This window comes from Aquarana catesbeiana, linkage group LG08 (assembly GCF_042186555.1).
Source record: "Aquarana catesbeiana isolate 2022-GZ linkage group LG08, ASM4218655v1, whole genome shotgun sequence".
In the NCBI taxonomy this organism is placed as follows: domain Eukaryota; kingdom Metazoa; phylum Chordata; class Amphibia; order Anura; family Ranidae; genus Aquarana; species Aquarana catesbeiana.
In genome coordinates, this window is record NC_133331.1 from 25,265,808 (window position 1) to 25,288,930 (window position 23,123).

General features: G+C 41.5%; 1 protein-coding gene across 1 annotated transcript in view; it reads right to left on the reverse strand.

Moving 5' to 3' along the window:
- Window positions 1–2,381, reverse strand: part of LOC141106652 (alpha-2-macroglobulin-like) — a 242,068-nt gene extending 239,687 nt beyond the window's left edge. The window contains exon 1 of the mRNA XM_073597595.1: window positions 2,227–2,381. Within this exon, the coding sequence (XP_073453696.1) occupies window positions 2,227–2,297 (71 nt within the window). The 5' untranslated portion in view covers window positions 2,298–2,381. The remainder of the gene's footprint in view (window positions 1–2,226) is intronic.
- Window positions 2,382–23,123: the final 20,742 nt, after the last annotated feature.

A 23,123-nucleotide genomic window follows, 5' to 3' on the forward strand; every position in this document is an offset into this window, starting at 1 on the left:
CCTGTGGCTGTTTCCCTTGGTCTGGTGGGGGTTTCCTGCCTCAACATCAGGTCAGACATTTGCCTGAGACCCCCGTTGTTTCCCGTTTAGAAGCTGGGCCCCGCTAACTGAAGATGTCCTCCGGTAATGCACCTATATTGAGATTGTAGCTGCTCTGTATCGCTATATAAAACAAGAAAATTCCCAGCTCAACTTACCAACCAGCTTGCAACCAACCAAATTATCTGTATCACTATATACCCACACCAGGAACAGTTTGTTTGTCACTTCAACCAAGCTTCCTCAAAACATATACATATACAGTTGTGCTCATAAGTTTAGATACTCTGGCAGAATTTATGATTTCTTGGCCATTTTTCAGAGAATATGAATGATAACACAAAAACGTTTCTTTCAGGCGTGGTTAGTGTTTGGCTGAAGCCATTTATTATCAATCAACTGTGTTTACTCTTTTTAAATCATAATGACAACAGAAACTACCCAAATGACCTTGATCAAAAGTTTACATACCCTGGTGATTTTGGCCTGATAACACGCACACTAGTTGACACAGAGTGGTTTGAATGGCTATAAAAGGTAACTATCCGCACCTGTGATCTGTTTGCTTGTAATTAGTGTGTGTGTATAAAAGGTCGATGAGTTTCTGGACTCCTGACAGACCCTTGCATCTTTCATCCAGTGCTGCACTGACGTTTCTTGATTCTGAGTCATGGGGAAAGCAAAAGAATTGTCAAAGGATCTGCGGGAAAAGGTAGTTGAACTGTATAAAACAGGAAAGGGATATAAAAAGATATCCAAGGAATTGAAAATGCCGATCAGCAGTGTTCAAACTCTAATCTAGAAGTGGAAAATGAGGGGTTCTGTTGAAACCAAACCACGCTTAGGTAGACCAACTAACATTTCAGTCACAACTGCCAGGAAAATTGTTCGGGATGCAAACAAAAACACACAAATAAATTTAGGTGAAATATAGGACTCTCTGAAAACATGTGGTGTGGCTGTTTCAAGATGCACAATAAGGAGGCACTTTAAAAAAGATGGGCTGCATGGTCGAGTCTCCCACAAAGTATCCCGCTTACAATATGCCAAACAGCACAGAGACAAGCCTCAAACCTTCTGGCACAAGTCATTTGGAGTGATGAGACCAAAATTGAGCTTTTTGGCCACAACCATAAACGTTACATTTGGAGAGGAGTCAACAAGGTCTATGATGAAAGGTACACCATTCCTACTGTGAAACACGGAGGTGGATCACTGGTGTTTTGGGGATGTGTGAGCTACAAAGGCACAGGAAATTTGGTCAAAACTGATGGCAAGATGAATGCGGTATGTTTTTAAAAAATACTGGAGGAACATTTGCAATCATTAGCAAGGAAGCTGCGCATGGGACGTACTTGGACATTCCAACATGACAATGATCCAAAATACAAGACCAAGTCGACTTGTCAGTGGCTACAGCAGAATAAATTGAAGGTTCTGGAGTGGCCATCTCAGTCTCCTGACCTCAATATCATTGAGCCACTCTGGTGAGATCTCAAACATGCAGTTCATGCAAGGCAGCCCAAGAATGAAGGAACTGGAGGCTTTTTTCCAAGAGGAATTGACAGCTTTACCATCTGAGAAGATAAAGAGCCTCATCCACAAATACCACAAAAGACTTCAAGCTGTCATTTATGTTAAAGGGGGCAATACACGATATTAAGAACTGGGGTATGTAAACTTTTGATCAGGGTTGTTTGGGTAGTTTTGGTTAGCATTATGATTTAAAAAGAGTACACACAGTTGATTGATAATAAATGGCTTCAGCCAAACACTAACCATGAGTGAAAGAAAAGTTATTGTGTTATCATTCATATTCTCTGAAAAAATGGCCAAGAAATCATAAATTCCAGGGTATGTAAACTTATGAGCACAACTGTATATAATATTGGTGTACTATCTACTGTGTACGAGTGATTCCTCCCAAACAAGGTACCTAATATACTCCCTGCCTACATGTTGATCCAATACCTTCAGCCATTGTGTGTTCCTGCCCCAGAGCATCTATGCAAGTCAGGAGACCTGAAATACCTGAAGCCAGAAACTGCCAGGTAAATAGTATTTTTTTAGAAGTAATTCTGCGGGCTACCCACTGCTCCCAGTTATACAAACACAAACAAAAATACATGCTGAATTTTTTGCCTGCATAAAGGCCTAAATAATTAAAGTAAACATAAAAGTACTCACAGTTTAGCTTCTAAAGACCAAGGGCAGTAAAGAAGGAGCAGACCCACACAGAGCGCCCAGGACACCATCATGTAGGAGCTCAGGGCAACGTGTGGCTCTGTGCTCTGCGTGCGGCTTTTTTAATGGGCTGTACAATTTGCACACACCCCTTTCTTGTCTGGAACAGAGAAGATGGACATTAAACACAGCAAACATTTATTAAGCAACGGTTGACACAAGTATTGCACAATATTGCCAATAAGCCAATGCAAAAAAAAAAAAACCTTTAACTTTAGAGGTTGATTTAAAGTTCACTTTTAACCACTTACAGACCGGAAGAATTTATCCACTTCCCGACCAGGCCATATTTTGCGATATGGCACAGCGTCATTTTAACTGACAGTTGTACGGTCATGCAGCTTTGTACACAAACAAAATTTATGTCCTGTTTTTTCCACAAATAGAGCTTTCTTTTGGTGGTATTTGATCACCTCTGCGGCTTTAATTTTTTCGCTATCAACAAAAAAAGACCAACAATTTTGAAAAAGAAAAAACAATATTTTTTACTTTTTGCTATAATAAATATCCAAAAAATAAAATAAAAAATAAAAATTTCTTCATCAGTTTATGCCAATATGTATTCTTCTACATAAAAATCGCAATAAGCGTATATTGATTGGTTTGCACAAAAGTCATAGCATCTACAAAATAGGGAATATATTTATGGCCTTTTTGTTATTGTTTTTTTCTTTTTACTAGTAGTGGCAGTGATCTGCGATTTTTATCGGGACTGCCACATTGCGGTGGACAGATCGGACACTTTTTACACTTTTTTGGGACCAGTGACATTTATACAGTGATCAAAACTAAATATAGCCACTGATTACTGTATTAATGTCACTGCAGGAAAAGGGTTAACCCCAGGGGGCGATCAAGGGGTTAAGTGTTCCCTAGGGAGGTGTTTCTAACTGTGAAGGCTGAGACTGACTGGAGGAGGAGAGAGATCGCTGTTCCTGATCACTAGGAACAGCAGATCTCTCTCTACTTCCCTGTCAGAATGGGGATCTGTTTGTTTACATACATAGATCCCCATTCTGGCTCTCTGGGATGCCTGCCTTTACACACACATGAACTTTAATGGTATCCCAGTCTTAGTCCGTAGGGTTCAATATTGAGTTGGCTCACCCCTTGCAGCTATAACAGCTTCAACTCTTCTGGGACGGCTGTCCACAAGGTTTAAGGTTTAAAAAAAAACACTAAAAAAGGTTCAATTCTCTCTTTCTCTTCCCCCTTAAATCATCACGCCTGCATCCCCTCGGTAAGTGCACAGCCATATTCCCCGATGCGGACAAAGAGGGACCATTGTATCAATATTTGATTGAATTTCTCCTCTTTACCTTGCATAGTTGCGGTACCTTTTTCCATAGCATATATGTCCGCAATTTTTTAAGCCACAGCGAGATCGAGGGGGGTGATTCCCACTTCCATAGGGCCAGAACACAGGCCTTATTCAAAAGATGAGCGACCAATGACTTTCTGTATTTACACTTTGAAAGGTCTGAAAGATGAAGAAGATATCTAGCTGGGTCAGATCTCAAATCGTAATCAGTGTCTCTGTCCTATAATGTCTCGCACTTTGGATCAAAAGTCTAATTTCCGACATGACCAGAAGATATGAAGCATACTACCCTCTGACTCTCCACAACTCCAACAAATATTCCTCTTTTCCGGATAGATTTTCTGTAATAATGATGGGACTTTGTACCACCTTGTAAGGATTTTATAACAAAGCTCTTTATAGTTACTAGCTGTTGTGGAATAATGGGCAAAATATAGAATATGACTCTGTTGCTCTCTGGAAAATGTAGTGTCTAAGTCTCTTTCCTATTTCTGAAGGAATCTTGGAACGGAGCCCACAGGAGGATCTATTAACATTTTATATACCCCAGATACCCCATGAGCAGAAGGTGTTTCTATCAGACATAGGTTTTCCAATGGTGCATTCAAACAGTCTGATCTCTCCCCGTGAAGAAGGGAGCTGAGAAAATGGGTAAGCTGTTGCATCCGGCACAGATCCAGTGGTAGATTAAACAGCAACAGTATTTCTGTCCTAGTCTTCAACCTTGATTCTTCAAGGAAGTCACCTAGTCGAAATTTACCACATCTCAGAGTTTGTTTAAAGCGGCTCTCTGTATAGCCTGGGGGGAATGATGGGTTTCCCAAGAGTGGGTAAAGCCACGTGATTTCCCCATCTGACTTTGAAAGAAAATGGCTTTGTTGAATTACTCTTAAGGTTGCCCCTATAAGGGGGTGATGGCTTAAGGTTCCCAGTGCTCTTGGCCATAGCCATGGCAAACATCAGAGTGGGATCTCAGTACATGATTGTTCAATCACTACCCAGGCTTTACGTCCCTCGCCTCTACTCCAAGCTAGTACCCTAGCGAGGTATATTGCCTTGTAGTATCTTGTCTGATCTGGAAAAGCCATACCTCTCTGGGTTTTTGGCATAGCCAAATAGTGGATGGATGGATAAACGTGGATGCTTTTTTGCCCAAATAAATCTAATAAAAGCACTATGTAGTGATTTTAAAAAAGACTCTGAAATGACTATTGGTAGAGTCTGAAAAAGGTACAATAGTCTTGGTAGAATGTTCATTTTAAGAATAGCATTCCTGCCCATCGATGTATAGGGACCTGTATTCAATCTTTCCAGATTGGAAGAGAGTTCCCGCAATAGCGGTGGGAAATTAACTTGAAAAACTTTATCTATTGAGGAAGTCAATTTGACTCCTCAAATTGAAGAGCCTGCACTCGTGCAGTTGACAGCGTAATATTATGTTGTTCCAATTTTTGAATGTTAATTTTAAAATTCGAAAGTAAGATATAACAGTCAAACTCACTTAACAAGTTTAGTAATGTGGTTTCTGGTGATGTAATAAAGAACAATATATCATCCGCAAAGGCCGCAATGTTATGATCCAACTTATTGATAAGACAACCTTGAATATCAGTACTTCCTTGAACGTGTTGCAAAAATGGTTCAAGGGTTAGTATAAAAATCAATGGGGATAAAGGACAACCTTGTCTTGTACCATTGCTCATATTAAAATATGAAGAGGTCACCTCATTGATTCTTACCGCAGAGGATGGAGCCGAATATATACAGTAGCCTGTATTTACTAAACGCCTTCCCTACGCTGATATGGATCAACGTCTCCTGATGCAGAAAGCCTTTTCTGCATCAGAGGATAGCAAGCACAGTGGTATCTTACAAGAATAAGCCAAGTGAATAATATCTAAGCCTCTAGTAGTGTTATCCTTTGCCTCCTTGGTAGGAATAATGCCTGCCTGATCAGGGTGGATGACCATTTTGAAGGAGAGGTTAAAGCCTTGAGGCTAATATTCGTGTAAAAATTTTTAGATCAACGTTCAATAATGAGAATGAGATAGGTTGGTAATTCTTACACTGGGCATGGTCCTTCTCCTCTTTGGGAATGACTGTAATATGTGCCCTAAAAGTGTCTCTCGGTATAGGCTGATCTTATAGAAGTGAATTGAATGCTTTTATAAATCTGGGACCTAAAGTGGAAGCAAATGCCTTATAATAAGCTATCATAGACCCATCTGGGCCTGGAGCTTTATGGGTCTTAAGCATCTTAATCGCCCTCATATATTCATCAATTAAGATTGGCGCAATTAGTAATTCAGACGCATCGTCAAGTATTGACAGTAATCCTGAAGAGGAGAGATAGACCCGAATTAATTGTTGCTTTTGTACCACCTGATTGGTTGGGAAGGTAGTCTGCAGATTGTAGAGAGACAGATACTATTCTCGAAAGACCTCTGCTATAATATTCTCGAAAATCCTCTCCCTAGATATAAAATGACATTTCTCTGGGAAATTTCCCTAAGTGAATGGCCCAACAATTTACCTGATTTATTCCCGTGTTCATAGTGTATATTCCTAGCCCTCAATATCTGTATATTAGTCTCGTGTCTCATCAGAGAGGATAGTTTTTCTCGCTCTAACCTGAGGTCTACTGCTACTGACTGTGAAAGTGATTTTTTGTGCTTAGTTTCTAAGTTTGCAACCAGATTTAGTTGGGCTTGAAATGCAGCTTGGCTATTTTTCTGTAGTTCATTCGCCAACAGTCAACAGTCAACAGACCTCGCATAATGCTTTTGTGCGTTTCCCATATTGTAAGTGGGAGACTTCATCTGTATCAATATCATTAAAGATTCTGGTCAATTCACTAGAGAGGTTGTTTCGAAGTGGGCCTTCCTGTATCAGCGATTCATTATGTTTCCATGACCAAGATCTGTTAACCGACTTCAACAGCAGAAGATCTATAAAACGCTGGAGCATGGTCAGACACCATCTGTATTCCAATTGAGGAGTTCACTACCGCTGGTAGTAAAGATTGGGATACCAGTACATAGTAAATTTGAGAATAACTGTCGTGTGGTACCGAATAAAAAGTGTAATCTCACTCAGCTGGATGCTGGACTCTCCAAATGTCTACCAATTGAATGGTTTGGAGAGTTTTTTTTATTCGTCTAAGATATTGGTATGATAGATGTGAGGCGGATTTGGAGACATCTAATAATGGCTCGAGAGTCACATTGAGATCTCCACCCAGTATCACTCCCCCCCCATAAAGCCTTGTAGAGCATTAAGGATTCTGTCCAGACAGCTCAATTGAGCATGATTCAGTAAATAAATAACGCTAAGGTAACTCGATGGCCAGCTAAATCTTCCTTAAGAAACAGATAGCGTCCCTCTTGATCGCTCATCTGATCAACACAGGACCACAGGACTGTCCCAGAAAGCAGGATACTCACCCCCCTCATCTTGGAATCAGGGGCTGTACTATGGAGTACATGTGGATACCGATCATCCTGAAATTTTAGTATCTTCCCTGATTAAAAATGGTTTTCTTGTATAAATGCGACTTGTGTGTGCATGCACCAGAGTTCACATAAAGCCACTGTATGCTTCTCCAGTATGTTCAATACATTGACATTTAAGGATAAACAGCATATATTGGTCATAATAAGACCCGGGATCTATTACCAGTGCACCAACAGAGCAGGAACAGACATGCTGGGAAAGAAAAAAGAGAAAAAAAACAAAAAAACCCCAAAAGGATACATAGCAATTAACTAATAGGGCTCTTATTGAGCCTGCACACCCATGGGGTCCCCTCCCAGAATGGTCTAGGAAGGGAGAGCACTGGGAGACAAAAAACCTATGTAGGGGGAACTAGAAACGCAACACCAGGGAAGGAGTCACTCAGATCATATTACACAACAAAAAAAACGATCCTTTGTCCTAATGACTACAACTTGGAGTGAGTGTCAAACACATATTTCAACATGTAAAGAAGAGACCAAAAATTGAGCCTCGTTTACTTCCCAGTTTTTCATACCCTCTCTCCCCTCACTCCTCTCCTTATATTTGAATACAGTATTTTGTCCACGGTTTCAAGAGAGATAAAAAAAAGTTTTTTTTTTATATGTTTATATGTATATTGTTGTAATATGTTGGTAGATTTATGTGGGGTTTTACATTATTATTATATATATATGTACACATACAGTACAAGATTGACCAGGCCAGGAAGGGGTGAGTGAAACAGGCCACATTGGTATCTTTTAATCTAATTACACATATCAAAGGGGACTTGTTGATGTTAATATGCAAGAATGTACATTAGGGCAGTTTATGACTGCAACTGTTCACGGCTAGGGGTCATTGTCTGTCTGAAAGGCAGAAGCATATCAAAGGCCTAAATGGAAACGGCTAATCAAATTGCTCAGCCATTCAGTGTCTAGTGAATATAACATGGCGTTCAGTCTATAGTTTTGTCTCTGTCGTGTGTGACTATGAAGGCGCAGGTCTAGAAAAAATGGGACTCTGAATTATATTTACTCTGTTGGATTTATGTCATCTGTGGAATTTGGACTTTGTTCTGTGTTGGAAGTCAATAAAGTGCATCTTTCTGGAAGAATTGGGTTGCTGCGGAAGAGTACTTCCATCATCATTATAATAACTACTAATTAATTATCTACCCACTATAATATATCACTATATTGGTGCCGTGACCCATTTTTTGAAGGATATATCACTACACGATATATCCTTCCTACCCACGATATATCCTTCTACCCACGATACAACTATACAATATATCACTACATTATATGATACTATATCACTACATTGGTACCTAAATATTAATTATGTACACACTATAATAAATCACTACATATATAAACTCACATCAAGTCCTAATGTATTCAGACCTTATAATCCATTTACATCTTCTATTGTTGCCTATATTGTATTTTGAGAACATAGTCAAATCATAATTGTTTTAAATCTATAGGCAGATGCTACTACATTATTTTCCTGGTGATCCCCAGTTTGATATCCCCCCCACCCCATAATGTCCACACCACTGATTCCCCTAGTGGTCACTATTTAAAACAACTGTGGCACCATTTATCTTAATGTTTACCTAGACATAAACCAACAAATAATATTATAGGGGCCACCATTGGTCCCCCCCCCCCCAAGGAGGATGTCTACACTATCTAGATTGGCCTTAACCCAACCCCCTAGAACATGACCACGTTTCCAAGTACATTATTATCAATGCATTTTTCCCAAGTTTCACGTTCCATATGTCTAACCCCCCTCCACCATCCACCACCCCCCATCCATCCATCCATCCATAATCGCCTCCAAAATAACCATCTGTTATTCAACAGGACTGTAAAATCATAGTTCAGGCAAACCCTACCAAAACCCAAAAACCTCAAAAAAAAAAAAAAAAAGGAGGGAGGGAGGGGGAAGGGGGGGATAGCCCAAAAAAAGGGATATTTAAGTATTTAATCTTCCCCCATCCTATCATTTGATACACCCAGCTCCACTCCACATATTACCTCTAACACCTGTAGTGCCTAATAAAAAAAGGAAAAAGCAGAACGAAATATTTTGAAACATTTTTGGAGTCTTTTCAATTATGAAATTATGAAGACAGCATACAGGTTGAATTTGATTCTGTAACAGTCCAGTCTGAGAGCAAAATAGGTGCAATAGCCAATTTGGAGAACATCTCTGGCATTTGGGCAGGCAAACGTAGTACAAACGATTGGTGACCTTTCTGTATGTATAAGGAGAATGGAAAACCCCATCTATAAGGAGTGCCTTCTGCGCTTGTCTAGGAGAGGCTTCATAGTGCGGCGCATCTGTAAGGTATATTTTGAAAGATCGGGTAGGATCTGTATTGATGCTCCATTAAATTCGACGGTACCCATTAAAGATGCCTTACGAATAATCTCCTCTTTAATAGTATAGAAATGGCCCCTACAAAGGGTATCTATAGGTTTACCATCCATCAGAGGGTTAACCCCGGTATCCGATGGACTCTGTCCAACTCAACGTCAGCTGTCGGGTCCCTGTCCAAGATCTTACTTAATATAGCTATTACAGTAGGACATAGCTCTTTCGCTGTCGTGGCTTCGGATATACCCCGTCATTTTAAATTATTTCTCCTGCTCCTGTTTTCTAAATTATCCTGTTGAAGTCGGAGGGCATGGAGAGAATGCGATTGTGCGGTTAACTTAGCCTCCAGGGTAGCTAGCTTTTGATCTGCTGTGATCTGATCGGTTATCTACCCTTGCTGTTAGGCTATACAATGAGTCTTTAACCTCCTTGAACTCCTCTCTAAGCACCTGTTGCAGGGTGACTGTCATACGGTCCATATCTGACTTGGTGGACAGCGTGGATAAAAAAGACTTTGTGTCTAATTCACCCAGCAAAACTGATAGCCAAGACAGTCCTGAAGAGCTTTCTAATGCAGGTTGTGTAGACTGCTTAGACTGTCCAGGAGGCCCACTCTCTGTTTGCCCAGCTTCTAATTGCTGCATCTCTGCATTTACTATTATAATTTGCATGGTGCTATTGATGTCCCGTATGTCCCGTATAGGCTCTCCTGGTAGCCCCGTACAGATTCCTCTGTGAGCTCACCTGGACACATCACCAATGTGTGCCGGCTGACAGTCCCTGTGGCAGTTTGTGTTTTGGAAATAGAGTTCACAATAGGACTTGCGGTGAGGTGCTGTGGTCTTCGGAGATCTCTACTCAGTGAGCTTGGTGGTTCTGATGTCCTGCCTGCTCTCCGCAGCTCAGATATCATGGGATCTCGGAGCTCTAATGGGATAGAAGCCTGTAAGCAGTGCACTACGGGTGACAGGACCCCTGCCGGAAACCTTCCTCGCTGCACGTCCATACCCTCTGGAACCTCTTGGCAGCTCCTCCCGCTGAAACAACCACTAGGTAACCCAGCTCTACGCACGAGCTGTATGGAAATAGAACAACAACAAAAATTAGTCAGCATTCTCATTGGATAAACTCAGGTGCAGGCAGTACACACTATCTAGCCTAGCTAGGCATCAGGCATTAGGCATCTGCCATTATTCATTAGGCATTAAATGATCCAAGTGAAGCTCCAGCTGATGCTCTCACTCTCACTCTCTCACTCCGCCATCACGCAGCCATGCCCCCCCTGTCTGCTAGAGGTATGTCTGTCTGTTAGCTCCAGCTTGTTATTATAGGTCCCAGCAATCAGTTTGACAGCCTGGTCCTGCTCTATGAGCAGGAACACTGGCAGTAGCTTATGTGTGAATAAAACTTGCAAACTTGTTTGTGGAGTTAATTTATAAATATATTGTAATTATATTGTTACAATGTATTTTGTGCGTATGGTATGTGCAGAACAAAAATGTATCCACATCTGCGGATAACGTCAATGGTAAAAAAAAAAAAAAAAACAAGACGTGAAGCCAACTTTAATATCCCCTATAATAACCAGGTAAATTTCTTTTTCTACTATTTGGCAATTTCAAAACAGTGATAGATAGTTTCTAATTGCTTACTATGCGATATTTGACTTTACTGTAAACTGTAACTACTAAACTCAATCCCTTGGGTTTTAACAAACAGTGGATAGTACAGTAAGTCGAATAAACATGTTTTTATTTATTTAATAAAATAACTGTTTCCAAACTAACACCAACACAGGTTAGCCAACCAATGTTGCAAAATAGTAAATGAATAATAACCATACAAAAGTATTAGATTCCTGATGATATTAGATCTTACATCATTGTTTTTAACAAGATATCACTCAACAATTTTTATTTATTTATTTATTTATTTATTTATTTATTTATTTATTTATTTATTTTTTAATCATGTTATCTTGCACATTACACTCCCTTTCTGTCTCCATGTCCACATCATTGCTTGACTGGGCTGCCGCTGTATACCATGTAGATTTATATATATATACTCACATGCATAGTTTGCTATTCCAGTATTTACCTGATTACCTAGATGTATATACACTTTGTTACAGCTTTCAATCATTTTGGACGTTGAGGGACATGAAGGGATACACTTTTTTCTCCCATATCATGCTTGCCCTCCATCTGCTCTTCCAGTGAGCATCTGCTGGTATCATTCCTTCCCGGTCTAGACGTATCCTGCTGCCATCCTTTGGGAAACCAGCTTTTGGGATTCGGGTTTGGAGCATAGAGTTTCCCAGTGCAAGGCTCCCCACCATTTTCTAAATGGCATCCACCATCGTGATATATATTTATAATTGACTTTTCATTTTCTAGATACACTGTATATACAGTGGGAACGGAAAGTATTCAGACCCCCTTACATTTTTCACTCTTTTTTATATTGCAGCCATTTGCTAAATTCATTAAAGTTCATTTTTTTCCTCATTAATGTACACACAGCACCCCATATTGACAAAAAAACACAGAATTGTTGACATTTTTGCAGATTTATTAAAAAAAAAAAACTGGAATATCACATGGTCCTAAGTACAGTATTCAGACCCTTTGTGCAGTATTTAGTAGAAGCACCCTTTTTGATCTAATACAGCCATGAGTCTTTTTGGGAAAGATGCAACAAGTTTTTCACATCTGGATTTGGGGATCCTCTGCCATTCCTCCTTGCAGATCCTCTCCAGTTCTGTCAGGTTGGATGGTAAACGTTGGTGGACAACCATTTTTAGGTCTCTCCAGAGATACTCAATTGGGTTTAAGTCAGGGCTCTGGCTAGGCCATTCAAGAGCAATCACAGAGTTGTTGTGAAGCCACTCCTTTGTTATTTTAGCTGTGTGCTTAGGGTCATTCTCTTGGCCCAGTCTGAGGTCTTGAGCACTCAGGAGAAGGTTTTTGTCCAGGATATCCCTGTACTTGGCTGCATTCATCTTTCCCTCAATTGCCACCAGTTGTCCTGTCCCTGCAGCTGAAAAACACCCCCACAGCATGATGCTGCCACCACCATGCTTCACTGTTGGGACTGTATTGGACAGGTGATGAGCAGTGCCTGGTTTTCTCCACACATACCACTTAGAATTAAGGCCAAAAAGTTCTATCTTGGTCTCATCAGACAAAGAATCTTATTTCTTACCATCTTGGAGTCCTTCGGGTGTTTTTTAGCAAACTCTACAACTTTCTCCCATCTCCCGACTGCATCTCTGGAGCTCAGCCACAGTGATCTTTGGGTTCTTCTTTACCTCTCTCACTAAGGCTCTTCTCCCCCTTGGCCAGATCTGTGCCTTGCCACAATTCTGTCTTTGAGCTCTTCAGGCAGTTCCTTTGACCTCATGATTCTCATTTGCTCTGACATGCACTGTGAGCTGTAAGGTCTTATATAGACAGGTGTGTTGCTTTCCTAATCAAGTCCAATCAGTATAATCAAACACAGCTGGACTCAAATGAAGGTGTAGAACCATCTCAAGGATGATCATAAGAAATGGACAGCACCTAAGTTAAATATATGAGTGTCAAAGCAAAGGGTCTGAATACTTAGGACCATGTGATATCTCAGTTTTTCTTTTTTAATAAATCTGCAAAAATGTCAACAATTCTGTGTTTTTCTGTCAATACGGGGTGCTGTGTGTACATTAATGAGGAAAAAAATGAACTTAAATGATTTTAGCAAATGGCTGCAATAAAACAAAGAGTGAACAATTTAAGGAGGTCTGAATACTTTTCGTACCCACTGTATATTTGATTTTTTATTAAACTGTGCTACACTATACCTGCTTGGCGCCTCTCTTTCCTTCCCCTCTTTTATTGCAAATTGTGGATCCTTAGCCCACAGCAGTGATAATTTTAGTCTTAGGACTAAAATGGCATTTTAGTTTTAGTCTTCTGCAATAGTTTTATTTTTAGTCGTATTTAGTCGACTAAAATCTCCAGTACATTTCAGTAATTGCAATTTAATTTTAGTCATATTCTTTTGACTAAAATGGCATTTTAGTTTTAGTCTCATTTTAGTCTATTGACTAAAATGGCATTTTAGTTTTAGTTTCATTTTAGTCTTTTGACTAAAATGGCTTTTAGTTTTAGTTGTATTTTAGTCATCTCAATTGTTTTAGTTTTAGTCGTATTTTAGTCTACTAAAATGTGTTAGTCGTTTTAGTCGACTAAATTAACACTGGCCCACAGTGAAAAGGCAGCCTTGCACGCACCGATAGTGTCAACCAATTACTGATTTTTTTTCCTCACCTCCTGGAATTCACCTTCTTTGTGAAAAACATATACTGAAAATGTTCCTATACTTATGGTATCGGCACAGGGCTGTTTTAGTGTGCTTTTTTCTGAGCATTAGGGGAGGCTGTGGAAAGAGCAGCACACAGGCTTTTTGAAAAAAAAAACCTTCAATATTCCTAAAAAAACAACTTAATAATGTTGCTAATAATCAAGCCACAAAAAAGTATTTTTGGCCATGACAAAGTGATATTAAAGGCAAGTTTAAAAAAAACAAAAAAAAAACAAACATGTCATTCTTACCTGCTTTGTGCAGTGGTTTTGCACAGAGCAGCCCAATCCTCCTCTTTTTGGGCTCCCAGGCGTCACTTCTGGCCCCTCCCTCTTGCCAAGTTCCCCCAGAGCAAAACAGCTTGCTATGGGGGCAACCTATCAGGCTCACTCCTAAACCGCTGCTCTGTGTGGTTATTCACCAAGGCAGATCACTATTCTGACAGATGGCATGACAAAGTTCTACTGTTCCCAGTGATCAAGAACAGTGATCTCTGACATGTCCCAGGCAGCCCCTCCCCCCTACAGTTAGAACATGCTGAGGGAACACAGTTAAATCCTTGATCGTCCTCTAGTGCTAACCCCTTCCATGCCAGTGTAATTTATACATTTATCAGTGCATTTTTATAGCACCAATCAATGTAATAATGTCACTGGTCCCTAAAAAGTGTCATTTGGGGTCAGATTTGCCTGCCGCAATGTCACAGTCCTGCTAAAAATCGCAGATCGCCGCCATAACCAGTAAAAACAATAAAAAAATAAAAGTCCCTAAATCTATCCCATAGTTTGTAGATGCAATAACTTTTGCCTATTTCAATTTTGTTTACCAAAAGTATCTAGAAGAATACATATCGGCCTAAACTCATGAATACATTTTTTATATATTTTTTTGGATATGTATTATAGCAAAAAGTAAAAATATAAATATTTTTTCAAAATTGATGCTCTTTGTTTGTTTATAGCGCAAAAGAATAAAAACTGCAGAGGTGATCAAATACCACCAAAAGAAAGCTCTATTTGTGGGAAAAAAAAGGACGTCAATTTTGTTGGGGTACAGCATTGCACGACTGCGCAATTGCCAGTTAAAGTGATGCAGTACCGTATCGCAAAAAATGGCCTTGTCATTAAAGGGGCAAACCCTTCCAGTCCTTAATTGGTTAATACAAATTGGGAAATGAGCTGGACATGTAGAATACACTTGGCAAGTCATACACGTGGGTTGTGTCCAGTGGGACAACAAACATTTCAAAATAAGAAAAGATCATCAACCCATAGGAAAACTTGGTTGTCCTATTTGCTGTTGTATTATTTGTAAATTGGCACACATTTTTGGCAAATTTGCCACATATATCTTCTGTGCCAGTAAGCGTTCAAAGAAAGACACCATTTTTTAATTCTTCTAAAGTGTTAAAGCCCAGCTCTAGAAAAAGTGCACTTTTAGTTCTGGAGTGGGGAATGATTAGAACCTTTTAAAACCTGCCAATATCTTTTATGTGCTAATAATGGAATAACAATATACAGTGCCTTACAAAAGTATTCACCCCCCTGGCTTTTTACCTATTTTGCTACATAACAGCCTTTAGTTCAATGTTTTTTTTAATCTTAATTACATGTAATGGATCAGAACACAATAGTCTAAGTTGGTGAAGTAAAATAAGAAAAATATATACGTAAAACTATTTTTCAGAAATTAAAAACTGATAATTGGCATGTGCATATGTATTCACCCCCTTTGTTATGAAGCCCATAAAAAGCTCTGGTGTAACCAATTACCTTCAGAAGTCACATCATTCGTGAAATGATGTCCACCTGTGTGCAATCTAATGCCCCATACACACGGTCGGATTTTCCGATGGAAAATGTCCGATCAGAGCGTGTTGTCGGAAATTCCGACCGTGTGTGGGCTCCATCGGACATTTTCCATCGGATTTTCCGACACACAAAGTTGGAGAGCAGGAGATAAAATTTTCCGACAACGAAATCCGATCGCGTCAATTCCGACCGTGTGTGGCCTGTTCCGACGCACAAAGTGCCACGCATGCTCAGAAGAAATTCCGAGACGGGACACCTCGTTCTGGTAAACTTAGCGTTCGCAATGGATACAGCACTTTCGTCACGCTGCAATGTTAAAAATGGTTTAATACAGCGCACTCTCTTCTTCTTTATAATGTGACAAGAATTAAGTAGTTTTGCTGCTCATATTCACACACACTTCTCACAAAGTTTGATTTGTGTTTTTTTAGTGGGATTCCCTGAATATATTGTTATTAGTTGTCACATCTGACAGTTTTATATTTATTTATTTTTTTTTTTTGGATTTTCAGCCTTTTTTTTCTTTAATGTTTGGATTTTTTCCAAGGCTGATCTTTGTTCAATGTTATTTTTATTTTTACTCCAGAATATTTTTGTGTGTGTTTTGTGTGTCAAGTTACCCCAACACCATTGATATCTTTTATTATTTAATCTCCAGGAGATTGTTTGGTGTTGGTGTCCCTTGTTCATTTCACATTGTATATTTGAAATGTACCTGAATCCTCACAAACAAACTGTCCTTTTTGAAGTAAAACACATAGGAGAGTATAATTCAAAACAAAAATCCTTTATTAAGGGATCAGAACCAAACAAAGAGGGAGGCAACACTGGATCAACATGAGAAATTAGCGAAGCCTGGGACCCCCACGGCAGACATCAATTCTTCAACATCAAAATTGGTGGCCTGAGGAGTCCATATGTAAGGGAGGGCAGTCTGGTCCAGAATTCGCAAAGATCCGGATAGCAGCAGATGACATGTGTGTCCCCAGGCTGTGGTACCACAAGAGGCTGCATCTTTTGGCCGACCAGACTGAACCCAGGGCAATCACTGTCTGGTCTTCCTTCCACGCTTTCTTCTGGGCTGTGGCTGTGCAGTTGGAGATGTGGCAGGAGGAGGAGTAGGACCTGGAGGAGGAGGAGGACTGGGAGGACCTGGAGGAGGACTGGGGGGACCTGGAGGAGAGGGAGGAGGAGGAGAAGGACCTGCAGGAGGAGGTGGAGGACCATCACAAAGGTGTGTCTGAGGTGTCATTTGGCCCCTCGTACCTTTCTCAAGAGCCTCCAATATGAGGGCCTCACACATGACTTGTTGGCCCCCCTCCATCCTCTGCATTTTATATGCAATGAAGGCAGCAATGTTCTCCTCCATGGTGTGTGGTGCTCCCAGGACCTCTGTAGCCCTCCAAAAGAATCCTATAGCAGCCTCCTCTAGGGCACTCCTCCTACTGCCACTTTCTCTTTTCAGGGGGGGTGGAGGGACCTGCAGATCAGCCAGCCGGCTCGGCCCAGCCACCTCCTGGCTGAGACTTCCCTGTGTATGAAAAAGGGACATGGTTTTAGTTTTTGCATCATCAATCACAATCCTAAATTAGTACTCCCAACTAACATCTAGTTAACATCATTGATTGGACAAGCAGAAATATTTAGAGGAATGCTATACCTGGCTCAATCTGGGCTCCTCCACATGCGGCCTGGAAGGCCCAGGTTGGGCGTCAGAAGTCTCAGCCGGGGGGGAGGAAGCGTGGAAGGAAGACTGGAGAGGGATGGCCTGGGTTCAGTCTGGCCTGCCAGAAAGTGCAACCTGTCGTAGTACAACATCCTGGGGACATAGATGTCATCTGCTGCTCCGGATCTCTGTAAATCCAGGACTTTCTTGCGCTCCCTTAGATATGTGCTCCTCAGGCAACCAATTAATATCTTTAAATAGGTGATGTCTGCCGTGGGGATCACCTGCTTCACAATTTCACACAATTGCTCCAGTGCTGCCTTCCTCTTTGCTTGGTTCTTGAAATGGGGGTGGTTAATCTCCCACAAACAGGGCAGCTCCCTTAGCATCTCTAGGAATACTGACATGAAGTCATTATCTTTGAGTAGCATATCCATGTTCACTGCAAGACACAACACAAGACAAAGCCTAATGTCAGACAAAACTCTCTTAATCTTGTTACAATATAGGCCTCAATCTAGAAGCAGTATAGGCACAAGTTTGTCTCTTACCTTCGTTCTTACGATCGGCGCGTCCAATGCTCTTTCCTCAGCTCACAGATCGTACGTAATACGCACGCGTGTTACGCTTTATACACACTGTGCATGCGTGTAACTCCGCCCGCCCCTGACGTTCTTTCTAGTCTATTCCCCGCCCCTTTTCGTTCGGCGCAGTGGGTGAAGAGCATGATGGCAGAGTTCGAGCAGGTGTGTGCTAATTATAGCAACGAGGAGGAGGAGGAGGAAAGCTCGGATCCAGGCACGTCCCGATCCAGAAGGAGACGTTTTAAGGCCACAAATATGTCCTTTGGGGAGATGTTGGAGATGGTCGACATCATGAGGAAGTCCGACTATGACGGAAAGTATGGGCCTTACCCCCACCCCAACATCAGAAAGGCCAAAATCATTGCTAAAGTGGTCAAAAGCCTTCACAGGAATTTCGGGGTACAAAGATCTAAAGGTCAGCTCAGGAAGCGGTGGTCGGACCTGAAGTTGAGAGAGCCAAAGCAGTACCGAAAGATCCGGAGAGTGCTGCAAAAAAGTAAGTAGTTGTGCTGTGTTCCTATTCTTTCTGTCTTTATTACGTTCGTGCTGCTCCATATGCTTTTATTAATTGTAACGTTTAAAAGGGCAACTTTAATGTTCATGGGCACATTATTCGTTCGTATCAAACATTTTTCTTTCGGCCTCTAGAACACCATTGTTTAGGCCATATGCATTTTCCCACATTTTTTTTGGGCCTACTTGGATGCCAAATATTTGTTTGTGTAGATGGGTTTGTTACTAGAATGAAATGCCAACTAGATTGTGTGTAAGGAGAGGACACTGAGCAGCTGTTTTCACATCTGGACACTGGAGCACTAGTGTGGGACACAAGAACACCCTTTTTATTAGGGGGCCACACAGGTGCTCCAGTGTATACTATAGGGGGGCTACATCTGTGAAGCTTGTACCAAACAGGTAAAGTATTGCAGCTTGACAAAGGGCAATAAAAAAAATACATCTTGGAACTCGGCTAAAATAGACAATTGTACCCCACTTCCAAGCAATGTTTCCTATTTCTAGTTCTGCCATCAAATATCTGTGTGCTAATTATACCATTTTTGTTTTACATAGGGGAGAAAAGACTCGGAGGACACCCCTCATCCGAGGAGACCACAGACCCCCCACCTATGGAAGAAGGTGAAATACCCCCAAACGAAGCTGAGCAGGAGGAAGAAGAAGATGTGGTGGAGATTGGCACCACAACAGGTGAGTGTCTGCAACCACAGGCTCAGGTAAGAGATGGATGCTGGCAGATTTTTGAGACCTTTTTTTTTATTTATATCTTTTTAGGTGATCGTGAGGTTGTGGATCCCGAACGCTTTACTTCTGAAAGTGCCCAGATCCTGATCGGGGAGATCATGGGGTGTAATGCCGAACTGCAAAACATCCAGCAAAAAATGCATGATGTTATTAAAAAAAAAATAACATCATTGATGTTTTGGGGCGAATTTAAAACCCCACAAAATCACTTTTTGTATTGTGGTTCAATCTTTTAAATTTTTTTGCACTGTGTGCATCCTCCAAATTTGGAGGATGCACACAGTGTGCCAACATGTGCTATCTGCCATCACGGGAGATCAATGGACGCGTTTTGGGGGTGCAACCCCTTCCTCAATTATAAAGTCGCGTTGAGGAAGGGCTTGCTCCCCCAAAACACGTCCCTTGATCCCCCCTGATGGCAGATAGCACATGTTGACATTCGTAAATTGGTGTGCATCTTCCAAATTTGGCTTTTCCAGGGGTGATTTCCCCCCATCTGAACGCTATATCTAACACAGTTCCTAAATACTGATGTCTGATATAGCCTTCAGGTTTTACCATATGTGAACTTTGTAAGTTCAATTTTTTTGGCTTTCTTGTTGGTTTTACACAGGCCTGTTTTATCTGAAATGGATATTTCGATTTTTGATAATGCTACTGCAAAAATTGTTATACAACAAACATGTTGGTTTGTTTTAAAAACCTTTGGTAAATGCACATGTGATTGTGCAGGTATAAAAAAGTGGCTTACTCAAGAATGTGTGGATTATTGTCTCAACACTACAACACTTTTGGGGTGATGTAATAGCTGTTTTATGCAAAAATAGGGGTTATTTCCTAAGGGCAAATCCACTTTTCACTACAAGTGCAGGTTCAGTGCAGTTGCAAGTGCACTTGTAGTGAAATGTGTTTTTGCATTTAGGAAATACCAGCCAACAGTGCTTTGTGTAAGGTTACCCAATCACGACATTTTCTGCACTCAAAACATTTATGTCAGGGTCAGCTAAAACAAACACAAGCAGTAAATGTCCACAAAGAATTTCTTTTTTTTTTTATTTGAAAAAGGCTTCACATATTGTCTGGCATATTGATAGCCCCCCTACCCGCAAAGAACTCCAGGTATCGTAACCAGACATCACGGGCACTCAGGGGGGGCAAGCCAGGACGGCCACTTTCAAGCGCCGTCAGTGTTGTTGGATGCAGGATTCCGGCCTCAGGCCCAACTGAGCCAGCATAGTTGGCAGAATGTTTTCTTAAAAAATTATGGAGAACACAGCACGCAAGTATTATATGGTTCAGTTTATAATCCGCCATATGGATGGGTGTCAGAAATAGTCGGAACCGGCTGGCCAGGATTCCAAATGTGTTCTCCACCACTCTTCGGGCTCTGGCCAGCCGGTAATTAAAAACTCTCTGTTCCAGGGTGAGGGTCCTCATCGGGAATGGCCGCATCAGGTGGTCCCCCAGCGCAAACGCTTCATCAGCAACGAACACAAATGGCAGACCTTCCACATTGTCCTCTGGAGCTAGCAAGTCCAAGCTGCCATTCTGGAGACGCCTGTAGAACTCCGTCTGGGCGATGACTCCACCATCGGACATCCGGCCATTCTTCCCCACGTCCACATACAAGAAGTCGTACAGGGTATTACTTGGAACAGCCCCTCCTTAGTTACACTATTGGCAGCCCACTGGACAGGTAAGTGTCATAATACAAAGATATAAATACACACTGTACACATTTGAGGATATTTGGACATTCTGCTATTACTTATCAAGATAATAATAGGATACAAAAACTTTAAACAGTACAGTTTGAAAGTATACAGGCAGGCCCTTGCACTACATGCTTTGGGGAATTCATTCATACATCTGAGCACTAAAGAGGTGGGTATAGTGTGTATGGGTTTGGCAAAGTCAGCAGATAGATAATTGAGGATAGAGAATTGGGATCAGCTGACTTAGCAGTTGGGGGAGGGAGGGTTACTAAAAATTATTTGGGGACACCACAAAAAAAAGCCTCTGGCACTCTGCCTGAATTTAAATAAAAAATAACATTACCAAACATTTTAGGGGGTGTTTGGGGCAAAGCACTACTATGGAGCAGATAAAATATATTGTTAAGTGACTACATGAGGTGAATATAGGGCAGGAGACACCATGCTGGGGAGGTTAGTGAAGGGCAAATATGTATGAAGGACCTAAAATAATAATTACATAAAAATCCAGCATGCATGAGGACAAAGGGGACATTCACAGCATATTACAATCATGGTAATTAGGGAATGAGGAAAGAAATACAATATATTAGCAAATATTAAATACACTAAAATGGGATATAAAAGGATACAAATCTTACCTTCATATACTCCTTCTGCAGGACCTGTATGATGGCAGGACAGGTCTCTGGGATAATGATCCCCAGAGCCTGGGGGGAGATGCCTGTCGAGAACTTCAAGTCCTGCAGACTTCTCCCTGTCACCAAATACCGCAAGGTAGCGACCAACCTCTGCTCCGGAGTGATGGCTTGCCTCATGCAGGTATCCTGCCTGCTGATATAGGGGGTCAGCGAAGCCAACAGACGGTGAAACACGGGGTCCGTCATCCTGAGAAAGTTCCTGAAATCATCAGGATTATTCTCACGGATCTCACGGAGCAAAGGCATATGAGAGAACTGGTCATGCTGAAGCAACCAATTCTTGGTCCATGAACTCCTCCCCACCCTGTTCATGGACTGGACTTGTGTCAAGGTCAGGACCCCAACACCAAGCCCCCGCACAGCACGAACTCTACGAGGAGTACGCATACGAAACATGGCTAGAAAATGGTCGGCTGCTCAGAACGAAGTAACAGAACGCACTGAAGAACAGCAAGGCCTGTGAAGAGCGACCTGAAAAACAGCAACGAGCAGGCAAGATCACACAGGAAACTCCGATACGAACTGACTGCACGCACTGAAGAGCAGATACAAACCCACAAGCACAAACTGAACGTCAGAAAACGATCTGAAAGCCACGAGTCTGAAAAAGCGCGAATCATCTCTCACCAAACTTTTACTAACACGAGATTAGCAAAAGGAGCCCAAAGGGTGCAGCGCTTGGTTCTGAACCGGCCTTTTCTAGTCTCGTCGTACGTGGTGTACGTGACCGCGTGGTTGTCGATCGGAAATTCCGACAACTTTGTGCGACCGTGTGTAGGCAAAACAAGTTTGAGCCAACATCCATCGGAAAAATCCTAGGATTTTGTTGTCGGAATGTCCGAACAAAGTCCGACCGTGTGTACGCCCTATAAGTGTCACATGATCTGTCATTACATATACACACCTTTTTCAAAGGCCCCAGAGGCTGCAACACCTAAGCAAGAGGCACCACTAACCAAACACTGCCATGGAGACCAAGGAACTCTCCAATCAAGTAAGGGACAATGTTGTTGAGAAGTACAAGTCAGGGTTAGGTTATAAAAAAAATATCCAAATCTTTGATGATCCCTAGGAGCACCATCAAATCTATCATAACCAAATGGAAAGAACATGGCGCAACAGCAAACCTGCCAAGAGACGGCCGCACACCAAAACTCACGGACTGGGCGAGAAGGGCATTAATCAGAGAGGCAGCACAGAGACCTAAGGTAACCCTGGAGGAGCTGCAGAGTTCCACAGCAGAGACTGGAGTATCTGTACATAGGACGAAAATAATCTGTACGCTCCACAGAGTTGGACTTTATGGCAGAGTGGCCAGAAGAAAGCCATTACTTTCAGCAAAAAACAAAATGGCACCTTCTGAGTTTGCGAAAAGGCATGTGGGAGACTCCAAAAATGTATGGAGGAAGGTGCTCTAGTCTGATGAAACTAAAATTGAACTTTTTGGCCATCAAAGAAAACGCTATGTCTGGCGTAAACCCAACACATCACATCACCCAAAGAACACCATCTCCACAGTGAAACGTGGTGGCAGCATCATGCTGTG